At 48.6% G+C, this 22,133-nt stretch overlaps 1 protein-coding gene across 2 annotated transcripts; it reads right to left on the bottom strand.

Annotated features, from left to right (window-relative positions):
• Positions 1 to 855: 855 nt before the first annotated feature.
• On the bottom strand, positions 856 to 21,457 carry LOC141738590 (cryptochrome DASH-like). 2 transcript variants are annotated; one of them, XM_074574016.1, is made up of 14 exons: positions 21,228 to 21,457; positions 20,931 to 21,103; positions 19,042 to 19,135; positions 17,673 to 17,803; positions 16,628 to 16,776; positions 16,164 to 16,252; positions 14,059 to 14,132; positions 12,229 to 12,318; positions 10,629 to 10,708; positions 9,239 to 9,298; positions 8,007 to 8,164; positions 4,088 to 4,207; positions 2,867 to 3,043; positions 856 to 1,583 (listed from the first exon to the last, which is right to left on the bottom strand). In XM_074574016.1, exons 1-14 carry the CDS (start codon positions 21,291 to 21,293, stop codon positions 1,473 to 1,475), a joined length of 1,572 nt encoding a protein of 523 aa, XP_074430117.1. In that variant the 5' UTR covers positions 21,294 to 21,457; the 3' UTR covers positions 856 to 1,472. The 2 variants fall into 2 exon arrangements, 1 of the variants encoding a protein (XP_074430117.1); XR_012585418.1 differs by having other exon boundaries at positions 858 to 1,583; positions 3,662 to 4,207.
• Positions 21,458 to 22,133: the final 676 nt, after the last annotated feature.

Genomic DNA, 22,133 nt, shown 5'->3' with positions numbered 1-22,133 from the left:
TGTGTTCCACGTCAGTTCTTGTCTCAGTCCAGTCCTGAACCTACCTACCGTTAAAAGAAATTTAAAAGAATTACAGAATCACAGAATAGTTTGGGTTGGAAGGGACCTTTAAAGTCATCTAGTCCAACCCCCCTGCCATGGGCAGGGACATCTTCCACTAGACCAGGCTGCTCAGAGCCCCGTCCAGCCTGACCTTGGATGTTTCCAGGGATGGGGCATCCACCACCTCTCTGGGCAACTGGGGCCAGTGTTTCACACCCTCATTGTAAAAAAGTTCTTCCTTATCTCTAGTCAGAATCTCTCCTCTTTTAGTTTAAAACCATTGACCCTCGGTCCTGTCGCAACAGGCCCTGCTAAAAAGTCTGTCCCCATCTTTCCTGTCGGCCCCTTTAAGTACTGGAAGGCCGCTGTAAGGTAGTATTCTTTCTGGAAGAGGCCCAAATGGATCCCTCGTGGTAATAACTTCAGAGCCATGTTCCATCTACTGCTTTTGGGATTGAGGGGTTCAAACCTGGCTCTCTATCAGGTGACAGTGCTCCACGACAGCACAAATATGGCTATCTCCAAATTCCCAAACTCTTCCAGCATGTACAACATTCTGCATAAAACCAAAATACTTAAAACAGATGGGGAACCGTTTTTGAGCGAGTACAAAGCACAGTTCTCAGCAATGAACTGAACAGTTTCCAGCTGCCAGGCTGGTACCAAAAGCCACCTGGGTACTGCAAGGACTCCAGGGCAGTTTTCAAGGGGACTCAGGGCTTCTCCAAAGTACTGGAGGAGCCAGAGTAAAAGAACATCCTCTGAAGTCTCACTGTTTCTGGATCTCTGTGGAAATGAGGAAGGGAAAATATTCCGGTAGCAAAACTTTTAATTGAGCAATGATCGGTAGTTTTAAAGCTTTAAAACATGAACAATTAGCATAAGAAAGTTCACTAGAAAGAGTTGAGACTGAACACCTGCCACACAAACCATCTGTAAAGAGGCAGAAATTTAGCTGTGACAGCTTTAAGCACCAGCGCAAAGCAAGAGGCACTGGGAAAGCAGCCACACCTCCTCCAAACAGAAAGGCCATGCCATTTTCGTTAATTACCATGAGTTAGACAGTCCCTTTCAAGAGAAGGACTTTACAGGGTTGAGAGTGACACCCTGCCCACGGGAGTCAGATGCTCCACACTGAAGGGCAGTCGCTCCTGGAGGGCGACACACGAAGTTCTTGCGAGCTCACGGCACCAGCCCAAGCACCAAAGTGAAAACACAAGATCCCATCACCGCAATTGGTGCTAGTTCACAGCCTCCGAGTATCCACGTCCAGTTCCTGTCCCCGAGAACACCAGAGAGGCAGATCCTAGTTATTTTGTGGTGGCCAGACTTGTATCATTGGCTCAGCTAAAGGAGATTAACCGTTATCCTGACATCTTCAGCAGCACAAGCTCCCACCGAGCGCTCCTCCAGCACACACCCGGATGGCTTCATCGTACATCTTTCTTGTGAGAGAAGTAAAAATCTATCCCTCTGTCTTTGTGCTGCGTTGGCGTGTGTGCCGGTCCCCTCCTGCCCCTGGGGTGGGGACTTTGTCCCTGCTGCAAGTGAAAAATGAACAGTGAGATATTTACTGATGCCGTAGAGTGAATCTGATCACAAAGGAGCCTCGACATGCAGAAAAATGTCCTTTCTCTGATCTCTGATGCACTTCTAAGCAGAAGGGTAATAATCCAGGCCCTTCAACAGCATGGCCACAAAACTTCCCACTCATGGTGGAGGAATCCGGCCTGAGAAATGTGGTACTGCACGTTGGGATTAAAACCCAAAATGTGCTTCATTCTTCCTCAAACATCATATGACAACTAAATTTGAGGCTCCACAAAGTATCCTCACTTGGGAGGAGGCAGGGAGGATGCATGGGGGGAGACAGAATTCTGAAAACTCCTTGAAATACGCAACTACTGGTCACAAACATTTCTTTCGTCCCTTCCAGCTCCATCACTACTGACTGCACCCAGACCTACAGAGCAGTTTCCTTCCATGCCCATCTCCTCCAAGAACATCAGCCCAGTCAGTAGATGCAAGGCTTGACATGTTGCAGGATCCACATCTTAATCCTTCCCCATTCTAAAGGAGGAGATACACCCAAAAAACAAAGTGCAAGGGCCAGTCCCCATGTTAACTTGTCTTGCTGACTCCAGTTTGGATGCATTCAAGCACGGCAAGAGTCTCCACCTCATGAACAGAGTGGAAACTGAGCATCAACTTTGCCTCCTTTCTGTCCATCTGCATCAGGGGGTGGTTAGGTCAGTGGAGGCCTTCAGAGATACCCCATCCCTCCACTCATATCTGGAACTATGTATATCCAGAAGGAAAAAACCTGACTAAGAAGAGCTACCCATAAAACAGTAAGCAAAACATGCACGGGTTTGTTCTTCAGCCCTAAAGCCAACTGGCCTGGCACAGTTTATGTCCATATGCTGTAGGGTGGCTTTGTCAAGACTGTATTTTGTGACAGTCCTTAGCACGTGGTACCCTCAAACTGTGCTTGGACGAGGTTCTGGAAGGTGCTGGTTGTCCCTGGCAAAAATATTGCTGGGGAATACACTAATAATGTAACTGTCCAGATGACAGGAGATTGGTACTTGGGCTTGTGCCTCAGACCGATTTACTCTAGTAGGACAGACACAGCTAAATAACCCTGGCTGCACAGTTCCTGGGCAGAGCTGGACCACCCTCTGCTGTGAGCTAACGAGACTTTGCATTAAAGCTATTTTTTCCCTTTATACCTGAGAAAGGAGAGCAGAATTCACAGCCACACCTACACACAGAGCAAATGCCCAAAGCCCTCCCACTGCATCCGAACCTTCCCAGTACGCACAGGCCTCTGGTTGATGTGTCGGCTCCACTCCGGCGCTGTCACAACTGGCTGTGGGTAGGTCTCGCCTAGAGTTACTCCGGCCTGGGAGAGCGCAGCACCGTTCAGTGCCCAAGGGGTGTGAATATCTGCACCCTTTATGCCCTGTAGTTCTGGGAGCCACAGCCGGACATAATCCCCCTGCAAACAGAACCAGGAGGACAGCATCCATTCAGTAACAATCTGTAAGTGCTTCCCAGCAAGGGTCTGTCTTAACATGAAAGGAAGAAGCCTGATTTCCAGGTAAAGCAGCTGCTGTACTGCAGCATCAGTTACCTCTGCCGAGTCTCGGCCCCTCCCGCTAAACCCTCTGCTGAGAATTAGCGCTTAAACACAGAGACATAGATACTGGAGCTCCTCTCCCAGGCTCACTCTGCAGGCAGCAAGGGGAGGCAGAGGTGCTTTTCTGGTACAGTTCACCTGCCCTATTTAGGACATAGTGAGATGAAGTCACTCCCAAGAAGTCCCTTTTTCTTTCCAGTGACTGTAAAGGAAACTAGGGTTCCTCGGTCAGCTGCACACCCACCTCTGTGCTGGGCAAGATGAACCCCCCTGCCCCCAAATCTCCCACTAACTCTACTGCTGTGTCCCCTACTAGGACTAATTTCCGACTCCTTGCTAAGTCCTGCCAGCTACTGTGCTGAAAGGCAACACTGCGGCTTGCCATGAAGCTAAGGAATAGGGGGGAAACAGGTAATTTGGCATGTGAACACTGGCTAAGCACATGGAAAGGGCGATTTAGCTGCTCCCACCACTTACAGAGGACAATCAGAGGAGTCACAGGTTTAATCTACTCTCCAGGACCTCCCGAGGCACCACGTGAGCAGCTCAGTCTCTCCTGTCACTTTCGAGTTCTCCGACAAGCTGCTCTGCGCCCAAGGAAATGTGAGATACGGACGGGATGTGGCTGTTACCCGGAAGAAACGGTGATGAAACACTAAACACACAGACCATGGGCAGGGCAGGGAGGGCGTACAGAGCACCAGCCTCTTTGGGGAGAGCAGCAGATTGTAAACGTCAGATCTTCCTGTACAACAACGAGGAACCTGCCTGACTGTTGGCAAGGAGATCGCAGAAGTGTTTTTGCAGCAGTATCCACACAGCAGATTGATCTCCTCTGCTCCCTGAAACTATCACATGTGCTTTGCTGCACTCTTCTTTATAAGACAGGCAAACAAGACTTACATTGCCATCGTAATCCAGGCCTTGTTTAATCATGTTAAACTTCCTGTTGTCCCGTGGGTCGTTGCCAATACCAGCGCTGTATAACCAGTTGCCGTAATTGCTACAAACATCGTAATCCACCTTGAGAAGAGAGGAAGGAAACAGTAAAAAGAGCTGGGCTGGCCCGTATCTCGAGGGGAGAATTCCTTGCATGGGAATGAGTCTGGCCACACTGGAGTAGTCAGAGTTCTCCCATCTGGCTCAGAAGAGGACCGTGCTGCATGGCTGTATTGTACAGCTGGGACCAGCTTCCCAGGCTACTGCGCTTTGTGGGCCTTAGGTCAATGAGACAGGTAAAACTCCAACCAAAGTCCCTCTCTTTCTCAGTTTCCCTTTTTTTAAAAAATCTTTCTCTTTCTGCCATCATCTGGCAGACTTCATAACAACTAGCCCTAGCTTTTGAGTATTCGTATTCCAAACAGTAGCACAGTACATTTCAAATACGAGAGAAAATTCTTCCTGACCAGTTACCCAGAGACCACAGACTAACAAAATCATCTCTGCAGATCGTATTAGGCAGATTGGAGAAAAATCTAACTCAGCCTGTACATGACCACACCGAGTATATGCAGATGCAATAGATACAAACACTGCAGTTTTTTCCCTGCTGTACTTGACCTTCATCAGGTGATAAACCTCGACTCACAGGGACTTGGCATAGAGAGGTGCTTTACTACGGGAAACACTAGAGCTCTCATGATGTACTCAGCAGGCTGCACATCATCAAGCTATTGTACGTCTAAGCAAATAAAAAGCTCTCAAGGATGCTTATGTGCAATGGAGCAAGGCTCCTGAAACAGGCACAAACAAGAGCAGAACATGGTCCAGTCTGAGTGCTCTTCAGCTGGGCAGGGTGGCTTAAATCCAGCATCGGAAGCTTTCCAGTTGCAGGGCAATTCAGACCCGGCTCAGGAGGGGAGTGGCAGCGATAGTGAACAGGGCGTGGGATCTCTGCGCGTTCCTAGGAGAGGTGTTCGCATTGCGAAAGCGTAGCGCTGGCAGCTGCGGCAGAGTTTGCAAAAACACATCACTAAGCAGGTTCAGTGCTGATCTCCCCTCAGTCCAGCTGCGGCATCAACTGTTCCACACAGTGATGTTTACAAAACCTCTTAAAGTGGGGACCTCAACGCGCCCAGATGGCAGAAGACACAGGGGAGCAGGCTCTGCCCAGTTCCCTTCCCCTTTCTGTGCAAAGCCAGCCGAGAGCTGGGGACAGGGTGATCAATAGCCAGGCTTCCCCTTCCCAGCAGCACTTCCTGCAGTTGGCGAGATAAGGAGGGGAAGAAAGATGCCATCGGAGGCCTGATTGTGCAATTAACATGCAGGAAAGCGTGTGCTGGAGGTGAGGGCAAATCCAAGGGGGACTGGAGGAGGCAGGCTCATTTCCCCCTCAGCCTTGCCCCTTCCTGGCATTCTCTCTGTTTGTTGCTCTCCCTTTCCCTGGGGCCTGACCCTGTGAATGAAATCATGGCTGAGATACTCTCTCTTGAGGACACCAGAGGGATCCGTCCTTTTCCCTGCCTTTAGCAAGATGCAGAGAGCTTGCCTTAGTCTCCCTGCCTGTCTTTTGTGGATGGCAAACACTTCTTCACAGGCACGCTTAAACACCTGGTGGGCCTTTGGTGGATGTATCTGAGATGGAAAATGCATTGTTTTCCCTTTTTGGAAGGAAGTGAGACCAGTTTCAGTTCTGTACTGGCCTTTACCATTCTCCCCCATCAAACCGATGTCTCCTATATGTTACTCTGGGGACGCCACCAGCTTAAAGTAACAGAGCTGTCTAGCAATACATCAGTGTGACACAAGCTGAAAGGAAGGGACAGGAGGACAGAAGGATCAGCCTGTGCCATGCCAACCTACAGCGGCAGTCAGCATCTGCAGCTTCCCGAGCTGAAAGGGCTCGTGCAGAGTGCCAAATCCTGCTTCCAGCAAGGCTGGTAACATTCATGCCATATGAATAAAGGTAAGAAACCCAGGGAGCACCTTTCCAATGTGAGACCTTCCAGGTCTTCCTCACTTGGAGAACAGGACCTGGAATCTTCCACGGCCCTCTGGATCTGACTGCAAAGTGAACCAAGCTCCTACCTGAGGAAGGCAAGGCTGCACGCCCATCAGAGCAAAGCCTCAATTCCTGACTCCCAGCTCTTCATCAGCTGGTGACTCTAAGCACGAGGCCTGCCTGTACGTGAAGCAAGCTGCCCTCTCCGTGAAATGAAGTCACCTTTGCAACTGCTCTGAAAGCCATAGCTGACAGATGCCATCAAAAGCCATTCAAATCAGTCCTAGCGGCTCACTCTGAAGGACAGGCATGCACAGATGTGTCTGCACATTTGTGAAGTGGCCCATTGTTCTGGAGGACCACTGTGTGTCACATACAATGCACTCAGCCTACAGGAGTTAGAAATGCAGCCCCTGCTTGACAACGCACTCCTACAAAGCTTAGGGCATGCAGGGTATCAGCTATCTTATACCACCCATAGAAACTGCAAAAGAAGTGCACTCGAGGTAAGATTTTCCACCCCAAATTCCAGTCAGGGTATGAAGGATAAGGCCACCACTTTTCAGATATAAGTTCTCTGGTGCCATGTGCTGGGGGCTCTCGCTCTCATCTGGAAAAGCGTCACTGCATGGAGCTACCAACACCGCCTTCTGGAGGATCCTGCAGAAGTCCTGCGCTGTGTTGCTGTGCAAGCCTACTGCTCACAGCACTGGTGTGAGTTGCAGCAATGGGAAGAGCACCCCCATCTTCCTGCAGATCTCTGCAGCCAAAGCCATGTCAGAGCCCAGCTCCAAGGAAGCTCAAAAAAAAATTATTCATAAAAAAGGCTCTTTTAATTGCAGATAATGATGAGGCAACTGGGCTTTCTCTGTATCTCCTGCCATCATAGGGAGTAGAAAGTTTCCTCATTACCAATAGCCTCTTGTATCCTACAGACAAGATCTTTAATGTGAGGCTGGTATTATTCTTTTTTGGTCTGTACCGTTCAGTCTGGTGAAGAACAAATGCAGATTATCACCTCCTCACCCTCAGTTTTCACCATTCAAAATGGTGGTACTGACCGCCTCTCACAGAAGCACAGAATCGTAGGGTTGGAAGGGACCTCTGGAGATCATCTAGTCCAACCAGCTCCATTGGTACCACGAGAGATAATGGCAACCAAGCGAAGATGCAGAGATGTACAGAGGGACAGAGCCCACACCTCTGCACTGGGGACTGCCGGCCTGTTCAGGCCTGCCTAGGGAGAAGCTATGAGAACAGAGGATGGAGCAGCAACCCAGCTATCGAACTGTGTTTGCACGGCTGCTAATTGGCATAAGAGAAACAAATTGGTCCTCCAGTTGGCAGAGAGGCCTGTGACTCACCAGAGTGAAGGATGACTCCAGCTGGGGTGGAGCTCTCTGGAAGCTGATCCAGCTATTGTCCATACTCGCCTGTTCTTGGCTAGATGAGATCCCTGTCCACAGCGATCAATGCAAAGGTGCTGTGCCAACACTGGCTTCAGCGGCCAGAACACATTTCTTTTTATGTTCTATTTCTGGGCTGTCCTCCTCCCCAGCCTTTGGGGTGAGCAGATCAGAGCACTGTTAACATAATTTACATTTGAAAATTTTCTCGACTGTGACAGATCTCTGGCTAAAACCCTACATGGAGGATCAAAACTATAATTGCAAACCTCCTAACTACATCTTGGTTGATGGCCATTTTCTTATGTGAGCTTTGGGAAGTACATACCATGCAAGCAGTATATACATGCACTTATATCAGCCTGAAAATTACAGATCATCTTCTGTATCCTTCACTAGGCAGAGCTGTCCCCCTGTCTGTCGCTCAAGGCAAGGGGCACAAACAACTCCAGGTGCACAAAGGGTTCAGTCTTACCAGCAGGTATTCGAACCATTCTGCCCCCATCCTCCAGTCCAGACCCAGGTCCTTGGTGAGAAAGCTGGCGACATTCTGCCGCCCTCTGTTAGACATGAAGCCGGTCGCAGCCAGCTCTCGCATGTTGGCATCGACAAAAGGAACCCCTGTTTTGCCCTCTGCAGAGACAAAAGACAGCGCTGGGACACGATGACATTTTTGGGCACTCAGGAACCAACCTGTGTTCATGCATTCACAGCCGTCCAAGCAGGTAAGACAGTGCCAGCGTACAGCAGGAGGGAGAGATTTCAGTGAGGTTTAGGTGGTGTGCAGCCACTAAGATCCACTAGAAATTAAATGGGAAATGATACTGAAAATTAAAATGAGGAGAATATTTGGCAAGAAAAAAAAAACAAGGCACAGAAAAATATCAGACTGGAAAAACAATCAGGTGGGTTGCAGGGAATTTTGCAGAGCAAAATAAACACACACATAACAGTGAGATGGGCCAAGAACAGAAAGATTCTTGACAGGGGACTAATAGCACAGAGGGTCGTATTGGACAAGTCCCCAAGCGTTAGCACCTGAAAAGTAAACAGCCTCGTCTATTGTTAAGGAAAAGATTTATTGCATCTGTGTGCAAATGGACACACGTGGCATTAATGTGAAGAAAGATATATAGGTGTGTATTTCACTGATTCTGATACTTTAATCTGTTAGTCCCTCCAAATTTTGAGATATAACGCTTGCTACTCATGTGACAACAAGGTTATAAAAGCTAAAGAAAAGCAAGTATATTACAAGGCTGTGGCATAACGGAAGATGTGATTTATTCTAAGGCTGTTTTAACCTTCTAACCAAAACTAACTGGAAGAACAATTTAGCATTGATAACAAGGGGTAGTCAACCTCTGGGTGACTAAACAGAAGGCACTAACAGGTCCACCTGGGCAGGAAAATCTAGCTGCAGTACATCTCACAAAGCATGGAGCAGCCAGTCAGAGCCTGGCCATTCATGACAACCTGTGGGCCTGCTCCTGTATGGTGCTCAGCCTCGGAAGGGAAGCCAAGTATCCTGCACTCACACCGAACCCAGCGACTGGACTCGTGTTTGGTGGTAACAGTTTAAATGACGGGGCCTGATCGTGCTGACGGTTCCCCTAAGTAAATCGGAGTTAGCGTTAGGGCACATGTTAGCATGCAAACACGCGGAAACCAAAAGCACACTTAGCCAAACCTGTGGTTTCTACTGACCTTTCCAACAGTCAAAGAGCTGAAGGTCCTTCTTCCAGGGGACTTCTTTACTTTGAAGGCCTATTGAGGAAAAAAAATGAACTGCTAATGAAGACAAATGCTGACGCAGGCAGTTATTAATAAAACAATGACAGCCAAAGGCACCTTGGCACAAGACATAAGGATGAAGCTAGCCCTCTCAGTGGTATTACAAACAAGCCACGTTCCTTCTGCAAAGCTTTAGAGATGATCTGTTCCTTCTTTCAAGGGTGGCAAAGGGGTGTCTCGTGCACAGGAAGAATGCTCAAGCTCTAATGGATTTTGATTATTTGTTTTGTTGGTGTTCGCTCTTTTTTTTTTTTTTTAACTTAAAAATGACTTAGACGTCACAAGTGGCCAGAGATGTGCCCTGGCACAACCTAATATTTTCTCTTTTAATTTTATTCCAGGACAATGTTTATGTGAAATCTGTTTCTGTAGCAGACACTGAAACCAGAATTACCTGGCGGCCCCCGGTAACACTTTGCTCCTGCAGTGGGGTGAGAACAGATGAGGGGGATGCCTTTATGTTTGCAGGTGTCCGTTCCTCTGTACGGTGGAATGGACGCAGCGGGGACGAGTCAGCTCTCGCTCCAGACACATAAGTTTAGGCCCACTACCAGCATCTAGCGCCATCCGAGATGCCAGAGGGCATCGGAAACAGCCACATTGGCCTGGCAGATGTGACACAGGCCCTGAGGGAGATGGGCTCCAGCCACAGCTGGATGCCAGGCAGACTGCCCTAGACTGCATCTAAATCAGTGCTGTACACTGAGGTATGGGCAGCTGCATCACATGGAGAACAGCTCACCCAGCACAGGCATCAGCTGCAGGGTTTCCTGACTATGTGGGTATTTGTTGCTGTACTGAGAGTTCAGACCCCTGTTTCAGGTGTAGACACCTGCACGTAAGTGACTGGGTCTGGAGCTGAATCTCACTCTGATTCCTGTATAGTGCAAGGCAGAAAGAATATCTGGTGTCTTGGGATTGACACTGCTGGGTCAGTTCCTGCTCTGTCTCAGATTCTCTGGTGAACCCGGGCAAGCCCGAAGCCTGGATTCTCTCCAAAGGTGGAGTGTCTCCGGAAACAGCATCTTTACTCTTATTGTGCTGCTGTTTCCCACTGATGTGTTAATAATACTCCCCATATCTAATCAGATTTGGAGCAAAAGCCTCAGTGTCTACACCGTATCCAGCACCGTGGTGTTGAAGCACTTCTGTGTTAATACTAAGTCACCAGCAACATCCCAGGGTGGTGACACAGGTGCTATGAGAAGAACATTTGTACAACACAATGCCAACAGCCTTTTCTCTTACTTCGCCTGTTGTAAGACTGTACCTTTCCTCTCCAAATATGGTGATCCATACACACCTCTTAATGAGAAAATCCTTTTGCCATACTTCAGGGCCACAAATCGAAAGTAATCCCGCCACAGCAGTTCAAACAGGACCCTAAAACACAAAGTCATGTCCGTATTTCACTGTGCGTCAGATATATTACTGAATTAGGATTTTGCATCCATAGCACCTGTCATTAACACCGTGAGGTTTATTCACAATGAGCAATTTCACGTACCTTCCCACGACACCAGTTCTTGCCCCAAGCCTACTTATCTAGCTTGCACCTGGATGACTACAGTGAAAGCAAACTTTGCATGAATCACTTGGGAAGCTTTCCTTAACTCCAGTGCAGGAGCCGAATTTCGGGAAACCTGTTTCTCATCTGTCCCTACTGGGATGTAATTCGCCAAAGAGCAGGGCGAGGACCTGATTCAGCTTCACACTTCCGCATGAGCAAGCATGTCAGCACATTCCTAGAAGCTTTGCATTGTTAGGGACTTAAAAGCACCTTTCAAAATCGGGTTTACAGTGGTCTAGCTCATGAGATCAGGTACTAGGCCCACAGAAAATAGTTTTATACGAAAACTTTTATTTAAAAAGAGCTTCTTATAAATTGATGGTAACTCAGCCTCTGAGACCTGCTTCAGCTCTCTGATACATTGGAAATATTCTGCTTAGCTGATGTTTTTTATAATTATTTATCACTTTAAAATGCTCAGATCACCCTGTCACTCCAGCTGCAGGCAGGCTGGCTGACTGTTAGACAGAAAAACATTGATATGTTAATTTCTTGAAATCTTCCCTCTCTTAATTGGCTTTGAAGAAAAAAACTCAAACATATACTTCAACAGGTAAAAGGTCAATATTTTACCTGTCATTTGAATTTTAATGAAATTGAGTATTTTGGCCGGAATTGTTGGCAATGTTCTGCCTGTTCTTCACCAACCATTGCGCTGTTTGACACGTTGCAAATGTAACAAACTAATACGAAAATAAAGCTCTACAGTTTGCACGGACTTTCTGGTTTGGGCTTTTTCCCATCCAGGTCTAGTGTTAGGCCAGGCCCTAACGTGAACCTGCTTCTCCGTAAGAGCTCCATACCAGGCTCTAATGGACAGTGCATGGGCAGATCAGGGTGCATGAGCAAGTTCAAGGTCAGCCCAGGGATGGATACACTGACCTCAGTCACCATGTAATTTGTACAAGTCGCACAGCCGTGGAGCCTTTTGGGTGAAACCCAGCTCATATCCTTGGCGTGAGAAACCCTCTGGCTTTTATTTGTAAATAGTTCTTCCTTCTCATCTAGCCCGTAATAACGATACAGAGAGGGATGGTGCAGATTTACAGAGATCAGTTCTAAAAATCACAAACCACTACTTCCCAGCAATAATAATGACAACTAGCATTAATAATCTTTACTTATAAAGTGCCTAAAGCCTCTGGATGTCAAAGGCAGACTAATAAATCCATACTGAAACTGAACTGCAATGCAACCCAGAGGAACCAGACAGCAGGCACGGGAAAAACAAACATTAGTTAAGAAGAAAGTGAACAAATCACTCTCTCCTGTGCATGAGATGCCAGTTCCCTTTTCAGAGAAAACAAGCCACAGTGATTGTTCAGGGACATACCAGTATGTGCTCTGATTTGCCGTTCTCTCTTTTTCATACTTCTGGATCTGCTCATAGATGTATCGAGGTGAAATGCAGCCCAGCGCCAGCCTGAAATCAGAAGAATGATGTCCTGACTGCAATGAAGGACTGACAGCTTGATGTCTGCGTGTAGGGAGCAGAGGGGCAGCTTCGTGTCTAGAGCTGTTGTCTGAAAACTTTTGCATGGTTTGCAGTTCTGCCACTGACTTCCCAAATGGCTTTAGTCAAGTTGTATGACTTCTTTGCAACTCTTCAATCTGAGAATCAAAATCCTCCCCTTCCCAACACATGACTGTTACAGGAGTCTCCAACCTATTGAGATAAATCATTTTACACAAGTTTTACAAGTTTTGCCTAAAAGACCTTGCTCAGCTGGTGACCTAACGCACCAATAACAAACCCAGAAATGGATCTCAAGCGTCAGCCTCTACATCAACTGTCCTAGCTCTTCAACAGTCCTCCTTTTACTACAGACCTATTTATCATATGCCCAGGGCTCCTTTTCCTGCAGTACCTTAACGTCTCATTTGAATAACCACAGAAGGCAAGTGACTTGCTGAAAATCTCAGGCAGGGCAGGAAAACTAGGGAATCAAACTCAGCTCTGGCATTTCAACCCACTGGGCTCTCTCCCTTTGTTCCAAATCAGTGCTGTGCAAGACAGGAAAGAGCTTGTTGACTCCAACCCCATCACAAAGAATGATAAGGAACAATTTTTACCCTGATCTTCCTAGAAATGTATTTTACTGCAATTTCCCACTAGGACTCATGGAAACATTTGATGTTCTGATGAATATTGGAAAACAGGAAGAAAGGCTCTGAAGAGTTTTTGCTCAATTGTTGACCAGGTCTAACACTTACAAATGGTGGGTATGAATGTGAATGACTGGCCGCAGTCTGAACCGGGCTGATTTTGATTATCTAACAGAGGAACACTTTGGGGCAGGGAGATCAGGACTGCCTGCTCTGGGCAAATGGCCAGCTTGGAAAAACTCTAGTGGAGGCCACAAATAAAGAACTTCTGCAGTGCCAGTGGTCCTGGGATCCCAAAGTGCCACCAGGTGGAGCCATCCACTGCAACCATTAAAGCACAAAGCCAGTTGAAAATAAGAAATCCTGACCTGTAACAGCCTTAGAAAATTATTTCATATTGCAAATCTGTCATGAAAACACTTCAGATGTTCTCAGCATTAGGCTGAACTGGGTTCTGCTGCTGCAGTTTGAGTCTGGAATTAACTCTGCCTCTTCCAGCACAGGAGACTAAGCCCCCTAATTAGAAGTAATCATATTTACCTAAACAAAAGGTCCTTTTGCAATAGGAATAATCAGAAGCGTCTCTTCACCCCACAGAAAAACAGAATGGCCGTCTGGCTGTCAGGTGAGGTGACTTGCCCCACAGTATTCAGCAAACCAGGACTGGATCAAGTTCTGCTACAGCCCTGTCAACATGCTAAAGCTATGCTTCTTCCCTGGCTGCTCTCAACCACCCCGAAACACAAACCAGCACAAAGTCAAAGACAAGTGGGGCGTCTCTTCAGTGCCCTGTCCACATCGCTGCTCCCAGCACACTGGGCTCTTGGCACAGTACTGCTACACTTCAGCAATTCCTGATGGCAGGAATGTTCCCAGGGAACCGCTACCTGGAAGTGCAATAAAGAGCAGCTCTGAGGCTGCTGTACCCCAACAAAAAGGGCAAAAGGAATCACACCTAAACCCCTACCCATGCCCAGTGAGCACTCAGTAGACAGGTAACATCAGTTTGGGATGGGAGTAAAGAAGGAGCTTCCAGTCTCCCAACAAAAATCTTTACCATGGTGCAAATTTGGTTGAGTAATCCATTCCCACCAGTCCATTCCGAGTCTCCTTGTAGGATGCAACCAGGTTCTGCATGAGCAAACGAACAAAAGGGTTTAATACTTTACATGCAACCTGCTAAATATGTTTTCTTTCATACTGGAGCCAGGGCAATCTGGCAGGGCTGAGCTCCCTCTCATGGCTGCCTGCAAGGATTACAGAGCTGCCAAATTACTGCCTCCAGTGCACAAGAATTAATCAGGCCAGCAGTTTTCATTATAGCTCTGGGACGCACGTCACAAGCTATGCTCCCCGCTTCAGCCTGCAGCACTTTTCTTTCTGGAAGCACTACGAACCTGGCTGTGCTGCTCCCTGCCCACACTCGCCTGACTCTGGATCAATAATCCACTTAAAAGCACCAGTGGGACTGGCGGACTTCCCTTGTCCATTTGCTTCTTGTTCAAGTTTGAGAACCACAGTGTCTGGCAGCACCCAGCACTCAGCTGCAGGAATCCTGATCACTGTTACCTCTGGGCCATCCCATATTTACAGCAGGGTGCAGATCTTCCATTTTCTGGGCACTCCATTGACAATGTAGAGGGCATAGGGAAGCCTGATCTCTCCTTGATCCCCTGACCTGCACAGGTTACAACTGCTAAAGGGCTGCTCTGGCTCACTGGGGAAGACAAAATTTGCATTTTTCCAGCACTGATTGTGTTAATGCTTGACCAAGGGTAGAAACTATACATTCTTGTACTGGTTTTGGCTGGGATAGAGTTAATTTTCTTTATAGTAGCTTTGTGTGGTGCTATGTTTTAGATTTGTGATGAATCTAAAATAACACACCAGTGTTTTAGGTATTGCTGAGCATACACTGCCTCAGGGCCTTTTCTGCTCCCCAGACTGCCCCAGCAGCGAGCAGGCTGGGGGTGCACAAGAAGCTGGGAGGGGGCACAGCCGGGACAGACGACCCAAACTGACCAAAGGGATACCCCACACCGTATGATGTCATGCTCAGGGATAAAAGCTGGTGAAGAAAGAGGAAAGGGGGAAATGTTGGGAGTTATGGCGTTTGTCTTCCCAAGTGAAGTGTGATGGAGCCCTGCTTTCCTGGAGATGGCTGAGCATCTGCCCACTGATGGGAAGTAGTGAAAGAATTCCTTATTTTCCTTTGTTTGTGCACATGGCTTTTGCTTTACCTATTAAACTCTCTTTATCTTAACCCCCAAGTTTCCTCACTTTTCCCTTTTACTGGCAGGGAGTGAGGGAGCAGCTGCATAGGGCTGAGCTGCCCACTGGGGTTAAACCGCGACAATGCTCCCCAACAGCAAGGGAATGCAGGAACTTCTGAAGCATGGCAGAAAGGAAAGAATCCCCTGGGGGCTGTCCCAGTAGATGCACTGGACACAGCACACTTCTTAACCCGTCTCAGCTGGAGAGATGCTACCCCCTTTATCCACAAAGCTGTGTGGGGTCTGATGCTGTTGGAAATCAGCATACATCTGAATTCACACAAGACAAATGTAAGGCAGTTCCTCAGAAGTTCAAATACGGTCAGGATGCACAGACAAAATGCAGCCAGCAGCAGCTTCACTCCACCAAAGCGAGGGAGCAAGAAGTAGCTGTAATTATTGTCTGCAAGTTTTTAAACCAGACTACTGGGAACCTCCTACTATTTTTAACTGTGGCCAGCAGCTTGGGTCAGTTGAGTCAGCAGCTCACCCCAATTGCAATTGCAGCCCTTCAAACCACTTTTCACTCCTTCAAAATGGAGGAACTACATTGCTGATGACGTGGGACCGGAGAGTAAAAAGGGAAAAATTAAGGTAAAGGAGCTAAAAAAATTGTCCTAATTCCCAAAAGCTGATGGAAGAAAAGTCTTAAGAGGGATGGCCACTAAACTAGGTTCCTAAGTATTTGGCTTACATTCCCATTTCCTGGATGACTTCTTTTTGATTTAGTTTGTCTCTCTGAAAAACTGAAATAATGCTAATACCCTCCTTTGTAAAGTGTTATACAGGCACTAAGGAAATATCATTAGGAAGTGAAATTGCAGCCTCACCCACTTGCACAGCCGTATGTACAAGGGGGAGGATGTAGACAAGGAAATGTATGAGTTACCGTGTCCCAAAAATAATACTGCAGTCTCATTAAAGCCTGGGTCTCTCCTCCACTGCAGGGGAAGGCTGTTCGTGGATCAGTCACAGCGTCTGCCACAGAAAAAACCATCACCTTGTTACCCCCTTGGAAAGCACCTCAAAAGGTAGGGAGCCTAAAATCTAGGGATGTTCAGCAGTAGGGATGTCTGCTTTGGGGACATAAAAGATTGTGCCCTGCTCTTCCTTTAAAACAAGGGCCACATCAAACATATTAAAAATTACTGACTAAGAGGATGTTTTCTACCATCTGCAGGGCAGCTCCTCCAGGCAGGGAATTTATCTTCATTCACTGTACAAGTGAACGGAGGGTAGTTACAGCTTGAAGGACAACCACTGCCTTTGGTAGGCCTCCATGTTTTGATTCTCAGTAAGAGACACCTCTAAGTAGAATTTCAAGGGAGCAACTGACAAATTAAGTTTTCTTACCCTTCTGTCCCAAATCCTCCATTGTAGGGATACACCCTTCTTCCACCCCTGGAGCCAGAGGCTTTAGCTGATCTGCCATTCGCAGGGTTGGCCGGACCCGCGCCTCAGATTCCACCGCTTTTCGGAAATGAGTGTAGACATCGGGCAACCTGCACAGATTATAGTGCTGTCAGATCTCCGGGGATGGCTACCCTGGCCCCTCCACAGCGCCACACAGCTTCCGCAGAGGGAGGGTTAGCTTTCCAGGCTGCAGTGTCCTGAGGGCAGAGTGCTCATTTTTGATGCATGTTTTTACATTCCCTGGCACAATAGAGGTAGATGCCCCTGCGGCTAGCAGCAATCAGAACTTCGGTCCTTCAGCCAATTTCTTTCTGCTTCTGATGCAAATGGTGCCTTTTCAATTTAAGGTGTGTCCTGATGGGGCAATCCATGAGGGTCAGATTTATCTCACCTAACTTCTGATTACCCACAAGGCTGGCCTCAGTGTAAAAATTTGCAACCTCCTGCTGCCTTTTCCGTCAATGGAAAGAAACAGACATTTTTATGGCCTGACTCTTCAGCCCTATTTTATACGTTTTCTATAAGATACCATGAATCACTCAACTCCATCAACTACACCTTCAGGTGACTATTGAGGGAGCCATGACAAGTCAACACACAAAGGGCTACTGTCACAAGCAGCTGCATTTAGCCAGAAGGGGTAATGGAGCAATCCAGTCCAACTTCACAAGGACTCTGGGCACTGCAGACTGAGTATCCAAATCATGCTGGTGGAAGGGCAAAGAGAAATCAGTCCCTCCATAAACGGCCAGACAAACCCCTCAGTTTTATGCATATTGGAGTGTAAATCCTACTAGTACAGAGAGATGAATGTGCCCCTTCCCCTTGATGTGTATGAGCATGACAGCACCGTTCCATAAATGCAGATGGGCTAACGGGTCCCTTCCCTGTGGGACCAGATGACCAAGATCCCTCCTGACCAGTTCAGGGGAGTGGGAAACAAATGGGACATTGGAGGAGTGAGTGATACTGTGGAGCAGCCCACCTGGAAATAGGCCTGAAGGGAAGGTCATCCCGATGATACAGCGTGGATGCCCAAAATGTCTGGATCTTCACCCCGTGCTGACTACACACCTGGCACAGCCCCTTCTCCACATCCAGCTCCTCCTGCGTGGCCTAGGGAGAACAAAATGCACGGCCTCAGCTCACACACACACACAGACCCTTGTCCCTGGTCTTGCCCTCTCCCCTCATCACCCCATTTAGCTTCATCCCTTTAGAGAGAGGTGCACACAATCAATCTCTGAGTATTTTCCCCCTGCCAAACCCAACAACTGTTTTCACTCTCCGTTAGTAGTGCCAATGCCAGAGTAAGGAACTACTTGATGTAGGATGTTGCACATCTTTTAGGTTTTCATGGACTGGACAGGTACATGTAAAAGAAATCCACCAAGGGTTATTGAGTATCAGGATAGCATTGCTGTTTCAAGAAGTCCTTGAGCCACAGATTCTTGGAGGCTGCGAAAGTATTCAAGTGAAATATCTTACAGATTTGTCCTGCTCCTGTGGGCTTCCCTGGGCATCTGTTATTGGTCACTGTCATGAAAAAGGCTATGGAGTTAGATGAGGCCTTTTGTCTGATCCTCTGTAATTGTTCTGCATGGATTAAGGCACTATGGGATGTGTCAGTTGTCAAGTTACAAGGCCCGTCAGCAGGCATACCTGCAGCGCAGGTTACAGAGTGATTCCTGCATTAGACAGTTCTGAGGTCCAGACTCTGCTAATACTGAGTGCACCTATGTACGTATATATGTATGTGTGTGTGTGTACACAAAGCCTCCAGGACCAGTGGTTTGGATCCAGAGCCCTCCATTGAATTCAGCAGGCTCTGGATCAAACCACTTAGTCAGCTCAGTGAAGACAGGTTAGTGACATGCCAACCCCATCGTCAGTGGAGGACCAGACTCGTGTTCCTTTCTTCAACACACTGGTGGGAAACAGCCTAAGTATGGGTGCTGCCAACTCACCGTGGGCCTTTCCTACACTGGATATAATATGCCCCCTGGCAGATAGCTCCCTGTGCAAGGAAGGCACCAGGAAAAGGCAGCTTGATGCAAACAGGAGGAGAAATGGGCTCACCTGACCTAAAATGCCAGTTGACAGAAACTCCTCTTCCTCAAGACACAGCACTTACAAGTGATCAATCACAAATAGCTGCTGTCATCCAGCAAGGGCTCCCACCCAGACACCTACACCATCCCCATCCCAGGAGCTAGCCAGTTTCCCCAAGCTTAACAATCCCACAGACAAGCAAGGCTCTGAACAGACAGGATCTGCATCATCATTTGATTACTGAAGAAACTTCCACAACCTAATTTTATCTTTTAACAATGTCACTCAAATATTTCCCTTACCTCTTCATGGAAAGCCAAAGCACTGACAGAGCCCAACTGAGAAATGAGATCACGGACCACATCTTCCGGCTTCCCCTTCCTCACAACGAGGGTACTGCAAACACAAAACATTGGCCTGAATTAGGTTTGATGTTATTCTCATTTATGTGTACAGAAGCCCTAGTTCTGGCCCAGGCACCATCTACTAGTTCTCTACAGAGCACAGGCAGCATGTGGAGGCAGACAGACAGGATTTGACTAGCCTACATTTTTTAGGACCCACTGAACAGTCTGTAAGCCTCTGGGGCTGAGTTTGTGTCAAATACATTCCTGCCACCCCGGATGCCTTAGAAAAGATGACTGGGCAGAAAGCCAGGCTGTTACCTAAAAGTAAATCTGTCAGATCTGTTCATCCTCACACACTGAGGCTGAGATTCAAGAACCAAGTCCTCTTTCAATCCCCTTCACAGGTAGTGGTGGTCTGTGGGCAGACCCCTCTCCACTTTCATGTGGGAGTATTCAGTGGAATTCTTTCCTCTGAATGCTCTGTGTTTGTAACAGAGTCAACAAACCTTCCCTCCCACCTTGCAGTCTCACCAACTGCCCAGCTGTGTACCCAGGGCACCAGACCAAGAGAGAAGCTGTGGTGAGAAAGCTGGTCAGAGGTGTGTGCGGAGTTCTGTGAGGAGCCTCATATGTGACTGTCCCTCTATCAGTCTCTCTCTCTCACACACACACACACTACTGTGTCATCTAACAGAGGCTTGTGCTGGAGAAGACTTTCTTCAAGGGGCAATACAGTGTTTTTGCCAGAATAATTTAAAGCATAACTGAGATGTTTCTTCAAAGATGGGCTGGGTCTGACAAGGGCAGGAGCAAGGGGTGCTAGTAGCTGAGAGAGCTGTTCCTCTCACTTCCCACAGAAAAGTGGAGACCAAGCTGCCCACAGGGAATACCACAGATTGGATGTGGAGATTTCTGTCTACCACTGGATTAAGAAGATACTTCATGGTTGTGGAAATGGAGCCTAGGTTTTAGCATGGCTCTTCACAACCACACATCTCTCACTGCAGAAGACCGATCTCTCATCAGCCACAGCACAGCAGCATCCAAGCAGCTCTGAATCTGTTCACTGCAGGGTGTGGGTGCAGATACCCACCCACTGATCAATCCTTTCAGCTCTCCTATAACATTCATCACCTGCACGGTCCATGCTGCACTGCAAACCCAGAGCCATTCCTCTTGCTTCTACTACCACTGTTATGCTGCTCAGGGAGATGGCTGATGCATCTTCTGCTGAGCAAAGACAGATGTTATCTGGTAACGGGATTCTTCAGCATGTAGACTTTCAGGCCCTGGTCTACCCCAGTTATGATTTCTAAAGGCATAATGAAGGAGAAATCCCTGAAGACCCCCTTCCCAGTGTAGCCTACCACAAAGATTGGGTTTAGTGGGACAGGGCATGAACAACCTTAACCCCCGTCTCACAAGTCAGGATCCATGTCTTAATCCAACTCCTAGGGCAAACTCGCTAGGGACAAGGAAGGATAGATGGCACAGTGGCTATTGTCATTGCCTACATCTCGGAAGACTGTCGTTCACATCTCCAATCATCAGGACTCCAGGCAGAGCTCAAGGCTGACGCCCATCTGTGATATCTGAGTTCAAGAAAGCAAAACCCTGCATGGCACACAGCCTGGAGGGCTCTCTGCTCCCTTGCAGATGCCACAGCAGGTGATATGAACAGGGGTTACGTATGGGACCTTCCTGTATCTAGCTGTGGCTCTCCAGTGAGTCATCATCAGAGCCCAGAGCATCTGACATGATTTGACTCACAGCACAAATATGTGTTGAAAAAGAGAAAGAAAAAAAAGATAGATATGTTATTTGCACCATGCTTTCTCAATTACCTTCCTTTTTTCTTGAGCGTTTCCCTTAGATCCTTCACACTTTCCAGCAAAAACCTGAGCCGATGGGGCCCCATCTTCGGGAAGCCGTAGCAGTGGGTGCCCAGGTAGTGCCGTGGGTCGAAGCAGTAGAGGGGAATAATGAAATCCGCGTTGCCCTGAGCCCAGTGGAGCACCTGGAAACACAGAGAGGGCCGTGGCAGCTCTCGGGGGCGGGATGCAGCGCACATCTCTCCCCAGCCTACCCGGGAGCGGGGTTATCTCTAAAGAAATACCGGGGGGGCGCCGGCCGGGCCCTACCTGGTTATCGTGGGCGCGCAGATCGCAGCGCAGCAGGCAGATGGCCGTCCTCGCCGCTCCCGACATGCTGCCTCGACGGGGCCGGTCCCACCTCACCCGGCCCGGCTCCGTCCTCCCTCAACCCGGCCCCCACAGCCCAGCCCGACCCTGTCCTCCCTCAGTCCGGCCCCGCTCCGTCCTCCTTCAGCTCGGCACCCTCAGACCGGCCCAGCTCCGCCCTCCGTCCGCCCGGCCCCCTCAGCCCGGCCCCCTCCCGCCTCACCGCCCGCTCCCCCTCAGCCCGTTCCCGCCTCACCGCCGCGCTTCTCCTCAGTCCGCCCCGCCGGGGAGGAGCCGTCCCGCCTCCGGCTGCCTGCGGCCGCCCCCACCACCGCCCTGCGGGCCCGGGGGACGGGCGGGTCCCGTCCCGATTTGCGGGAGGGCGGCGGGACCACGACGAGCCCTCAGCGGCGGCGGGGGCTCCGTGGGCGCGGAGGCGGCGGCGGGGCAGGAGGACCCCTGCCCTTGGTGCGAGATCCCCGCGCCTTTCTTCGGCAGCCTCTCACCCTGCCCAGGCCGGTCACACATTGCTGAATTTGTGGTTTGTTTGGTGTTCTTTTTTTTTAAACCTCGATAATCTCTTTGTCTTCCACACAGCTGGGAGCCACCTCACACAGAAGCGTTGCCCTGTTTGTGCCGCCATGGTGAATCGCCTGCAAGGAGCCCTGCTCGCCCGGCTCTCTCTATTAATATTAATTAGTATTTAACCTGTAAGTGACAAGGTTGTGTCGCACCCGTAGCTGCTAGCATGCGAGCAGGCTTTGCGGATAGTTTGCTCACCTGTTGACGAACAAAACGTGAGCTGTAGATGAGCAATAATTAATGTCTTTTCACTCCCACCACTGACAGCAGCGGCCAAAGTGAAAA

This window comes from Larus michahellis, chromosome 2 (assembly GCF_964199755.1).
Source record: "Larus michahellis chromosome 2, bLarMic1.1, whole genome shotgun sequence".
Lineage (NCBI taxonomy): Eukaryota > Metazoa > Chordata > Aves > Charadriiformes > Laridae > Larus > Larus michahellis.
Note: the sequence above shows the minus strand (reverse complement) of the source record. Positions and strands in the feature narration are given on the sequence as shown.